At 36.7% G+C, this 12,109-nt stretch overlaps 1 protein-coding gene across 3 annotated transcripts; it reads left to right on the forward strand.

Annotated features, from left to right (window-relative positions):
* Nucleotides 1-73: 73 nt before the first annotated feature.
* On the forward strand, nucleotides 74-12,028 carry tent4b (terminal nucleotidyltransferase 4B). 3 transcript variants are annotated; one of them, XM_033991611.2, is made up of 12 exons: nucleotides 74-943; nucleotides 3,514-3,637; nucleotides 4,450-4,496; nucleotides 5,394-5,514; nucleotides 7,865-7,972; nucleotides 8,365-8,493; nucleotides 8,762-8,975; nucleotides 9,058-9,184; nucleotides 9,354-9,457; nucleotides 9,551-9,726; nucleotides 9,794-9,937; nucleotides 10,012-12,028. In XM_033991611.2, the coding sequence occupies exons 1-12, from the start codon at nucleotides 453-455 to the stop codon at nucleotides 10,168-10,170; spliced, it is 1,944 nt and encodes a 647-aa protein (XP_033847502.1). In that variant the 5' UTR covers nucleotides 74-452; the 3' UTR covers nucleotides 10,171-12,028. The 3 variants fall into 3 exon arrangements, with proteins under 3 accessions (XP_033847502.1, XP_055087864.1, XP_055087865.1); XM_055231889.1 differs by having other exon boundaries at nucleotides 108-943; nucleotides 9,794-12,028; XM_055231890.1 differs by having other exon boundaries at nucleotides 125-943; nucleotides 8,365-8,503; nucleotides 8,775-8,975; nucleotides 9,794-12,028.
* The last annotated feature ends 81 nt before the right edge of the window (nucleotides 12,029-12,109 follow it).

Genomic DNA, 12,109 nt, shown 5'->3' on the forward strand with positions numbered 1-12,109 from the left:
ATACATTTTTTGGTTATGTAACCAAAAACAGTTGTGAGTTGCGTAAGAACAACTCTCCACCTCTTTCGCCCGTGTACGCGCATGCGCCTTCTGCCCATGCTTCACTCACACACTGAACCGCCATTGAGAGGAAAGGGTCAGAAAAACAGTCCGATACTGCAGTCGCACGTTTCTCCTGTCCCAACTCTACAGTTAGACTTGCGCTGCTTTTTACGAAGAGTTCAAGCTGTAGTTTATTTTTGGTGGATGATTGTAGTTGGCATCGGGCGTGTTGTTTCAGGCTCAGACGTGTTTGAGCAGATTGTACAAGTAACGGGCAGCGGACAGCCTGCTAACATCGCTGTAACGAGGCTTCTGCTAACGTTTGCTAACCTGGCTAGCGGCACGGAGCACACGGGCTGAGCGCTGCTCGGTGCTGGGCAGGGGGGGCAGTGTGCCTTTAGTGGCGTTTGATGGATCCGAGAATAGCCTGGTTCCAACCAGAACAGCGTGGACCAGCTAACAACCTGTGGATGCAAATTTGGGAGACGACACAAGGGCTCGGGTACCTGCATGTAAATACCAGCTTCACATCTGGGTCTCCAAACGGGGCGTCCGGAAACAGTTGCAGAAACTGGGCTCCTAATTCCAACAGTGGTATTCCAATGGAGGACGCAGAAATAACAGGACAACAAGACTTCATACCACTAGAAAGCAACAGCAACCACAACCACCGTGCCTCGGGCAGGGGCGGTGTTGGAGGAGTAGGGCAGCTGGGGAGCGGAGTGCTATGGAGAGGGCTCACAGACGGACTGTCCAACAAAAGGAAAAGGGACAACAAAGCTAGCACTTTTGGATACAATTCCAGCCTCCTGCACACTGGCAATGGCCCTAACACGGGAAGACCCACTGAATACACGGGCACGCCATGGAAAGTTCGAAACTACTCTGAAGGAATTGTAGGGTAAGTTTAGTGGAGAGATTTGATGAAACTGTCTTAACATTTTAGCTCCTGAAACCTATGCAGTACCAAGTTTGGTAAGACTCACGAGTGTCAGTCTATACATGCTATGTTGAGGGCAAACCACTGTCCGTCCACCTCCTTTCAAGTAACTAAAATCTAAAACCCGTAGATTAGAACTCTGTTTAAACATGGAAAGATTTCAATGTTTACGTTGACAATAGTTCTCTGGCGGATCGGACACTCCCATTTTGAGTCATGTGCAGACAAGCCACAATGAGTGAGCTCACTTTTAGTTGATCGACCTTCACAATCATGTATAAGTTTCTATTTGTTTAAGATTCATCTGTAGCAAGCTCTATAGATGTTTACTTGTCCTATAAGAGATGCAATATTTTACTTGAGTTACATTTTTATCTGAACCCTGATAACAACTTCCACTTTGCTGACGATTCCCCAGAAGTGTTACATCTGCTCAGTATTCGCAACTTGTTTATTTTACCAAATTAATTATGAAGATAGCAACACTTTTCATTCTAAGCCATCTCCCCAAATACTAAAGTTGATACTCTTGTCCATGGTTCTTCCATGTTCAGTGAGTTGTAAATATTATGGTAATTACGGATTATTTTAGATACTATGTAAAAGCAATAGTGTCTGGCTCAGAGTGCATACTTCCACCACCTACAGTCAGCCAGTTCTAAACTCCCCTTAGTACAATGCGTAGTATTTTCATTGTGGAGTAAGACGTTTCAGTGCATCCAAGACTTTTTCAGGTTTATCTAAAAATACTACAGCTACATATGTAAACAGTAAAACATTCTATTAAAATAAATGCATTTATTTATTTATTTATTTTTAGTAGATGTTTGTTTTGTTTGTCCCTTTTATTTGACTAATATTTTGTGGGTGAGTGCTGTAGATAAATTCCCATATATTTAAACAATGACTTGATGATGATGATGATGATGTAACAGACACTAACCAGCTGGGGTAAGTAATGATCATAATATAACAATAATAAATCATCATAACCCTAATCATAACTTAGAAAATGCAATAAAAGCGTTATGCATCTTCTACCTATCTCAATAGTCATCTTTATGACCAGCATAGATAAGAGTTAAACAGGACTACAAAGTCTGTATGAACATGAACATAGTTTGTTCTGCATGTTAATGTAATGAGTGATATAGTTGCAACATCAGATTATCTAAATTATCAAAAACAAAACGTTACAAACCACAATAAAATTCTAGTTGTTAGTAAAGAGCTGTGCCTGACACAGTGCTTTGCTGTCCAAATCTGGTGCAGCTTTGACCTACTGATCTCCCAGAACCAGTTTCTCAAGATTATATAACATTACTCTGATAGAGATAAGGAGAATTATCCCTTTCGTAGAGCGAATTGGTCGTGTGCTTTTTTGGCATTGGGGTGAGTTGTAATTTGATCGTGGGAAGTGGAGTAGGAGGTCTGATTTTCTTTGCTGCTCCCATTTGATGAGAGGGGAGTAACACATGGCCCATTTACTGAAAAACGAAACCCAGTGCAACTTCACTGAAGATCTGTTTAGTTTTTACTTCAATCATTTGCACAAAATGACTCTGGGATTATTCCAATAGTTAACCTTTGTTTTTTGTATTTAAGTTAATGCTTTAAAAATTAAAATAATATTTAAATTAATTAACATGGATTAACACAAATTAATCGCATGGCCTGTTTTGACTAAAATATGCCCTGGTAAACCACACAGCTTTCCTTGAAAAGGGTAAGGTTCAGAACAGTGCTGATATCACATGGTTAAATTTGCACATAAAATCCATCACTCCTCATGTGGGCGAGCACAGATCAGGCCTGATAGATGTTTACATACGCTACAAAACAAGCTGAAGATGCCATGGAGATGCCAAGTTGAACACTGCGTGTGTGCCCCGTGAGGTTGTCTGTAAGCGCTATAACCTGTAAAATGGGCTAATATCTCCAGTTCTTACTATACTACTACAAAATACTGTAAGACACCATGCCAGCCCTAGCAGCTTAGACCTGTCACCCGCAAATGACAATGAAGGGCTTTAACACCATTAAACTTGTTTGGTCTTATAAGATACATTTACCTGGAACATGTGACTACACAGACTCATTATGAAATGTAATGTCTAGACTTAAGCTATAGACAGTGATCCTTTTCAAATAATTTATTTCAATTTGTAAAATAAGACTTGTAAAAGAATTCGATTTGCAAAATAAGACCATTATATGTGTTAATTCAATAAAAAAAATGCTTTAAATTTGAACATTTTATGTTACATTTCTGACCAACCTTAATTGTGTGTGGACAGTCAGCAGACTGTTGTGGGTGTCTGAAATAATAACATTACTATTGTGAACATTGTCGTAAGAGGATTTACATTCTGTAAAAAACTTTTACTTTCTGTAGTTTTAATTAAATTAGAAAGTATAAAGCATGAAGATCTGGGAATTATGTTTATGATGCTGGTGATAATAATAATCAAAATAGTGCTCCTTTTCTGCACTTACTGATTTTTAAAACATAACTATTGTCTTCTGTGCAGGCTACATGAAGAGATAACAGACTTCTACAAATACATTTCCCCACGACCAGAAGAAGAGAAGATGAGACTGGAGGTGGTTGACAGAATCAAAGCAGTCATCCACGACCTGTGGCCCAGTGCTGAGGTATCCGCTAATCTTAGATTCCATAGATAAAAGAGTCACTCTCCATTTGTACACCAACAAACAATGTGTTTGCCTCTTTACAATATGTTATCATCAAGTGTAGATTTTGTTTAGCAATACAGCAAACCCCAGCTGCAAATGCTAACACTGTGGTAGGTGGGTGGAAAAAAGATTACAGAAGTGTCTATGCAATATTACTGTGCAGTGACAGCTACCAACCTGTTCTAGGAACAGGGCAAGCAATGCTCCTAGGTGCTGACCCCTTGTTGAAAAGTGTGGATCGGGTAGAGGCATGGCAACTTCTGTCAAGTAGGTTTTAGAAGGTATTAGCCAGAAGAATCTAGTGGCCACTGGTTAGTTTACTTTGTTCTAGGGTGTAACTACATTTTTGTATAATGAGAAATGCCCCAAGGTCCTGGCAAATAATGTACAAGAAATACAAGTACGAGCTGAATAGCCTGGTTACACTAACTTTGTTTAATAGGAGGGAAGTGCAGCAGCTTCATTGTTGTATTTGCATTTCAATTCAAAATAAGTTGTCCACATACTGTTTGTGTCTAGAGTGATTTATCCTCTGCACTACTCATAATTATCATATTATTATGACATAAAAAAAATTACCCATACTGTGTGAGCTGGGGAATTACCAACTGCCAGTGTAAGTATATTGATTCACTGCAATAATCAGATCAATATCAACAAGTTTATCTCATCCGCAATGTGCAATACACGTTCATGTTATACTGTACTGTAAAGTGTCATTGATTTCATTGATTTTTATTATTATTTATATTGTGTTTTACTCTCATCAGGTACAAGTTTTTGGGAGCTTCAGCACTGGTCTTTATCTCCCAACAAGGTGAGCATCTTATATTGTGGAGCACTTAACACACATTATGCATTCTTGTGGCTTTGTGTTCTTTAATTTCCTTTTAAACATGTGTGTGGTTACTTTGAGATTAATATTTCAAGGTGTCTAACTTAAAATAATGTCTACATTTAGAAAACAAATGTAAACATTATAAAACATTAAAAATCTCAATTTCTAGTGAGCTATTCAGGCACTGGAGGTCCCTCTCCTGTCAGCAGCAGTAATGAACAATGAGAAAATAAACAAATTAAGCTTCCTGGCCATGTGAATGCTAAACACATTTTGGGCTAGTGGGCACTAAACACCTACTCACATTAATCTGCCCCAAGAGTTTGCATTTTTTGGGCAGAGTGTGTTTCTTCCATTAGCCTGCCTGACCAAGTTGTTCATGTAAATATGCAGTAATAAGTTTGAGATGAAATGGGTTACGTTCATGTGACATGATCACTTTCAAAAATACCTATAGTTTAACACTGAGCTGGAGGACAGGTCAAAATTCAAAATTTTCCTATTACCTGTCAAAAGGCAGATGTTTGTCTTGATTTATGGTTACTGTATGTAGTCTGTCTACATAAAACAAACAAGTTCAATGTCTTGGCTTCAGACATCATTGGCATTCAACTTGTTGAAAGGATTTAAATTCATAATATGGCAAGTTGGTGGAAGCAATCTCTAACAAATAACCCCCATAGTATGAGCAGTAATCTGTGGAAAGATGGCATACTTTTTTATTGTGAATAAATTGGATTGAATGAATATATTTTAAAATATTGGTTTTACAATACTTAAATAACTTTATTACATTTTAAACATATTTACCCTATTTATTAATATTTCATCAACATTCATTGTCACCTTAATCTTTTAACTTCTTCTTCCTACCAGTGACATAGACCTTGTTGTTTTTGGAAAATGGGAAACTCTTCCACTTTGGACACTGGAAGAGGCACTTCGGAGAATGAATGTTGCTGATGAGAACTCTATTAAAGTTTTGGACAAAGCCACTGTAAGTAAACAGAATATGTTTTCTACACATTTTACACTTTGTATGCATTTTTCGAGACATGAGGGTATTCCATAAAGCAAACCTAAGTGAAAGCCCATTTTATTTTGGCAATCCAGGCAATGTGGCTAACTTGAGGTGGGCACTGAGAACAACTTGAATGGTAGAATTGTTTGCTTTTCTATTACAAATGATGGAAAAAAAATGCTATTTTCTAGCCATAAAATCGTATTTGTATTTCACAAAAAATAATAAATAGTTTGTTCCGCAAAACCTAAAACTGTAAACACTAGTCTTATTTTTTAATAATTTTATAATTTAGTTTACAATTGCTCTTCCTTTTTTATTGCAATTATCAACATGCCACAATACAATCTTTAACCAAGCATAACACGGGCATTCTATTTCACATAGGAAAGTATGTATCATTTATCTTTTACATAAATGAGTATCTTATTGTATACATTCATATTGTCAGAAGAGTGCAGGTGTAACATTCCGCGCGTATTCAATATGGGCTGAGATTTTTCGTTGTTACTGTGTTTAAAGTTGCCAGTACAGTAGCGATATTCAAACAGTAAAGATCTAAAACAATGTTTTGATTTGGGGTATTTGTGTTTTATGTATTTATTGCAATGACGGCAACTGTATAATAATATACATTGGGGAAATGTAGAATTTCCCCAATAGAACCATAATACTTACAAATATATTTAATAATACGTTTGTAAAATAAGTATTCTTTACATTCTGATCTAGTTATCGCAGTTTCACGTTCAATTTTAATATGCCTTAACTTTGAATAAAAATGCATGCAGATCCATTCACATTTTAAGAGAATTAACAACAAAATAAATGAATGAATGTTTCATAGATAACTTTATGGTTGGACATGGGCAGCAGATATTCTTTACATAGGGATATTTCCATAACTGTTACTTAGCAACCGCCATAATGTTAATGTAGGCTAAAACTTGTCTAAATTACACAATAGTTAGGATTAGACTAAATTACAACACCATTATTTTGTTAAATCGATGTTTAATCTGTCAGAAAAATAGGTAGATAGGTATTCCATTTTAGAACCACCTGCTACTTCCTGTATTTTTATTCTCAACTTTTTCCACAAACTGCCAACTGATATGACTATGATAAATATTTTCCACAACTACTATCCCACTAGACCAAAAAAAACATGCACTTCAGTTGCATCCTCCCTATATTTGTTTGAGAGTCTGTCAAATTTTATTAAATTGAAAATTATACGAAACTAAACAGATTAAACAATTGTCAATGTAAAAAAAAATGTGTAATCTTATTTAGGTTATTTTCAAATTAACACATATATGCAAATGTAATTAAATAAATAAGATATAAAAATGAAAATGTGTTAAAGAAGCCATACTATGCTTTTTTTTTTTTTTTTTTTTTGAGTATTTCAAATTAAATTAAAACATATAGTAATCATTATTTTACATTTTTTGTGTAAAGCGAAGTGGGCAACGAGATTCTCACGTTTTGAGTGGAAATCGCACTATTGCGCAGTGAGTGCCGCGCAGTGAGTGCCGCGCAGTGAGTGCCGCGCAGTGAGTGCCGCGCAGTGAGTGCCGCGCAGTGAGTGCCGCGCAGTGAGTGCCGCGCAGTGAGTGCCGCGCAGTGAGTGCCGCGCAGTGAGTGCCGCGCAGTGAGTGCCGCGCAGTGAGTGCCGCGCAGTGAGTGCTGTGTAGGCTCCATGCAGAAACAACCTCTGCTATGGTTCCGTGTGCTTTTGTTTCGTGCAGCTTTATCTAATTATGTTAATTAGACAAATTATCAATTTACGCTATTTAATTGTTTCAGCCCTATTTAAATCAAAGATTTGATTGCTCTTTTAATTTAAAGTAAAAAAAAAATATGCCTTGTGCTGTAGCTGTTGGTGTGTGTGGACACTAACATTGGCAAACTTTTTAGGTAACTTCATATTCTGCAAAGAAATAACTATGCAAAGGAGCAGGAGAGGGGAGCGAGCCCCGTCTTTCACCCCACTTCTCCGAACAGAATGGGGAAAAAAAAACTTGCCATTGTACAACTTGACTTTTAGTCGTGACAGATGCACGTCTTACACTGTTTCCAACAACAGGGAGCTTAAACATCAGACTTGAAAGAAATGTACACGTTTAACAGACACTAGTTCATGATTGGAGTCTTAAACTGGAAATGAAGTTAGTTTTTGCCTTGGATTTCTGGGTAAGCCTGAACTTGTTTTTCATGGACTACCCACATAATTACATTTTTTATAAGAAAGATACGTTTGTTGATGTATTTGTTATTACAGTCATCTTCTTTTAGTAATAATCAAGTTTGTGTGTTTTAGGTACCTATTATCAAACTGACTGACTCCTTTACTGAGGTCAAGGTGGACATTAGCTTCAATGTTAAAAATGGAGTTAAAGCTGCTTGTCTTATAAAGGAATATAAAGAGGTTTGTACAATGAAATTTACTATTACAATGAAATCTACTATCAAATTCTACTTTAATAGTAGGGATGCACCGATCCAGACAAAACTGCTGAAAATGTGTTATGTAGCTGTTATTCATCCCTCAAGGAACAACAGAACAACTTTGTCTTAATGTTTCAACTTTTATTTACACAACCAGACAACGGTCTTAGTACATCAACTCGTGTCTAATCGGGATATCAACTGAATTGATATTAGGAAGCCGATATTCAATGCAGCAAATTTTTCAATATCTGTGCCATTATCCAATAGCAGTATCGTATCGGTGCATCCCTATTTGATAGTGTAATTTGATCATAGTGTGTTAGAGTTTTGAGAAACAAGAGACTACACCCTGTAATTTCTTTTCTCTAGAAATACCCTGTTCTGCCTTATTTGGTCCTGGTGCTAAAGCAGTTTCTGCTGCAGAGAGACCTTAATGAGGTTTTCACTGGAGGAATCGGCTCGTACAGTCTGTTTCTCATGGCTGTAAGCTTCCTACAGGTCAGTAAACGTGTTGAATATACAATCATCATTATAAATATTATCATTATATTAGGTTTGTACGAAAGCATGCTCAGTTACATATAAATTAAATTTGAGACCGTAGTGATACTGTATTGCCAACAAGATCTCCAGTTTTTTGTGGAGGCTAAGGCTTAGAACCAGGGCTTGTTATTATGTGCAATTATTTTATTGCTGTATTATTTCAAGTATTAAAATAGTTTTAATGAGATATTTATATCTTGACATTAAATACTTTGTGTTGCAGCTTCACTATAGAGAAGATGTATGTAGTCCCAATATCAACATTGGTGTCTTGCTTATTGAGTTCTTTGAGCTCTATGGTCGCAATTTTAACTACCTGAAAACAGGCATTAGGATAACAGATGGAGGCTGTTATGTTGCCAAAGATGAGGTACAGAAGAACATGATGGATGGATACAGGCCTTCCATGCTCTACATTGAAGACCCTCTGCAGCCAGGTAGCAGGACAATCCTATAGAATTGATTAAACTATACATTATAATGTCAACATTTCTCACAAGAACATTTTCATAATTTTAGACAATGATGTTGGGCGAAGCTCATATGGTGCTATGCAGGTCAAGCAGGCATTTGACTATGCGTATGTGGTTCTCAGCCACGCTGTGTCACACATTGCCAAGTACTATCCAAATAATGAGACTGAGAGGTGAGTGCTTCAAAATATCTATCTTAACACATTCACATTTAAATGAAATTATAAAATATATGTACAATGTATCATAAATATCCAGTGATTATGAATGTCACATAATATCTGTCACATTTTCACTGTGTACTTTTGGAATTTAAAAGGCATTTCCATATATTTTTCACAGTATTCTTGGCAGAATAATCCGTGTTACTCAGGAAGTTGATGAGTACCGAGAATGGATAAGAAGCAATTGGGGAAACCAATGTAAAAATGAATTGCCACTTAACAGTACGTTTATTTTGAATAAATCCCTGCATATGCCTGACAATGTGATTTTTAAAGTCACTTTGTTTACAAATGGTACCTTTTTTTTTTTTGTAGAAAATGATGTACTATCCCAACAACTTGATGAATGCAACAACAACGTTCCAAATGAGGAGGATGTTGCCCCTCATAGTAAACAGTCTTCCAACTCTTCTTCACCGTCTCCATCACTACGCTCCTCTCCCTCGTCCTCTCCTCTGTCACCCACATCCTCATCCAGCTCCAGTGATGCTGTAAGTCTCGCTAACTGCATATTGAATAAAAGGTGTAAAAGTTAGTAATCCTTTTTCCTTTATGCAGGACTCTGATGGCACACCATGTAAGACTGCTAAACAGCAGCCTTGCCGGAGCTTGGTACCTCACAGAGAAAAGTCTGTCTCTGTAGCTAATCATCGAACGAGTCATAACACTACCACTACATCTACAAGCAACAAAAGTGGAAAGGCAAGTTACGTTTTACACAAGGTGCATGGGGCAGTATGTCAAAAACCTATCTGTACCCTTTGTTTTACTCACAGGCCAGAGCATCCCGTCTCCATCTTAAGAGCGGTCATCATAGTCAGAAAGGCTCCCCTGCCAGCACCAAAGCTCATGAGAGCAGCCGGCCACAGCACCAAGGCAATAGCAAGAAGAGGAAAAATGTGAGAGACTCTACACAAGAAGACTTGTTTAGATAGGGGCCTGCTCTTGACTAACATGCCTCTGTTACCAGTCTTCTTCAGGAGGTTGTTGAGTTTATTACAACCTTCCGTATTGTTGTTCGTTATGTTTTTGAGGAAGAAAAGCAACAATTTAAAACAAAGTAAAAATAACATTTTATAAAGAGTATTTCTTCAAACTAAAATGAAATGGAAAATTGAAGCTCATTTAGTCAGCACCATGCCTCTTGCGCCTCCTGCTGTTCAGGAAATGATGAACAAGGGGTCTCTTTTTAACTCTGCAACCTGGAACTGTGAGCTTGTTTATTAAAAAAAAACAGGATCAAGGCTGACGAAATGGCAAATGACCTTCAAAAAAAAACAAAGCTTTTTGAACAGAAACACTGACTACGATATTTTGACATAAAAAGCAATCAGCACACTTGGGACAACTTGTGCATGATATCTTTCGATTGGTGATTTTTTTTTTTTTTTTCTGCAATGGTTTGTCAAAAAAGTTAAAATTCCCCCCAAAACAAAATGTTTCATAAACTTTTTTACAAATTATATTGAGGGATGTGAAAACATGCTCATATTTTTTCCACAAAGGGGAAGCTCATTTCTTTGCCAACATAAATCATCAGCATCTTTTGCTAACTTCTGGTTTATTAGAATGGTTAGCAGTAAGTGTTTGACTGTTAATACATTTTCTTTATATAGCACGGTACAATTTCTAAGCACAGACATAATGCTTTATAACTGGGCTCTGGTTTTGTAGGTGCACAGTGACTATTGCAAGTGACAAGGCAGCTGGGTTTTTTTTTTTTTTTTTTTTTTACCTGAAAATCCTCCTTATGTTAAACTGTTCTAATTGGTGATCTCAGTGCATTTGTCATTTACTCAAGATGACAGCATTTTAAGATATTACTAATGTGTGTGGTATTTGAATGGTACATTACTGCCATAGTTAAAATATACATGCATTTTGTATATTTGTCACTTAAAAAGGTGCCCCCGCTGTAGTATCAAATTTTCATAATGTTTTTTGCACCTGGGAATACCTACCTCTAATTATAAATGCATTCGCCACATATTTTCATTAATTATAAGCAATACTTAAAAAAGAGACTGTGACATACTGAGAGTAAAATGTCACTCAATCAAGATATTTTGCTCTGTTTTAGAAAGTGCATTTGATGCCCATGCTGTTGTCTGGCTATAATCTGCCAGTTTGCCCGCTGTAATAGTGCCCAGACTCCGAAAGAAAACACATGAAACATGTTGGCAAGATTTTACAATTCATCTGTAATTTACCTAACAAATCATTTGTATTGTTGAATATATTTATTTTTTTAAGAATTATATGAACACTTATATGTGTAATAGCGGTAAACTGGTAAAGCTTAAGTCCCGTTTGCTGGATTGAAAGGTCTGTTGTGGCATGTATGCCAATGTTTTTTTTTGTTGTTTTTTTTAGATTGTTGAGTGACCAAGTTACTTTTAAGTTTTAAGAGACCATTTTACAAGTCAGTATCAGAGTATCTTGATGTGGCTGGTCTACTTTAAAGGAAGATTTTTAAATTATACAAAATGTCTATCATAGCAAGTCTCATTTGTCCAGCACCAGTAATCTGCAGTACAAAAACTAACCTGTAGATGGAGCCATTGGATCAGTCAACCTTTTAAACTGCTTAGATCAATGTTTTTACTTTCCTGATTTATATGCAGCGTGTAAGATCGGTTTGTAATAGTGAGTTGGCAGATGGGGCTGCCGGTCACTTGAATGTCTGCCCTTTTAAAGGCGGAAGCCTTTAGTTTAAACTGTTCAACTATACTCAGCATATCTTAGATTTATCTTCAGCCATTACAATTCATGCAATAAAATTGTGCAATGGAATGGTCGTTGATTTTTGTTTATTCAAAAGATGTTTTGTAATAATTATGCAGTTATAAACGTGTGTGGATTGTTGTGTGAGTG

The sequence above is a fragment of the Periophthalmus magnuspinnatus genome, chromosome 3 (genome assembly GCF_009829125.3).
Source record: "Periophthalmus magnuspinnatus isolate fPerMag1 chromosome 3, fPerMag1.2.pri, whole genome shotgun sequence".
NCBI classification, from domain to species: Eukaryota; Metazoa; Chordata; class Actinopteri; order Gobiiformes; family Gobiidae; genus Periophthalmus; species Periophthalmus magnuspinnatus.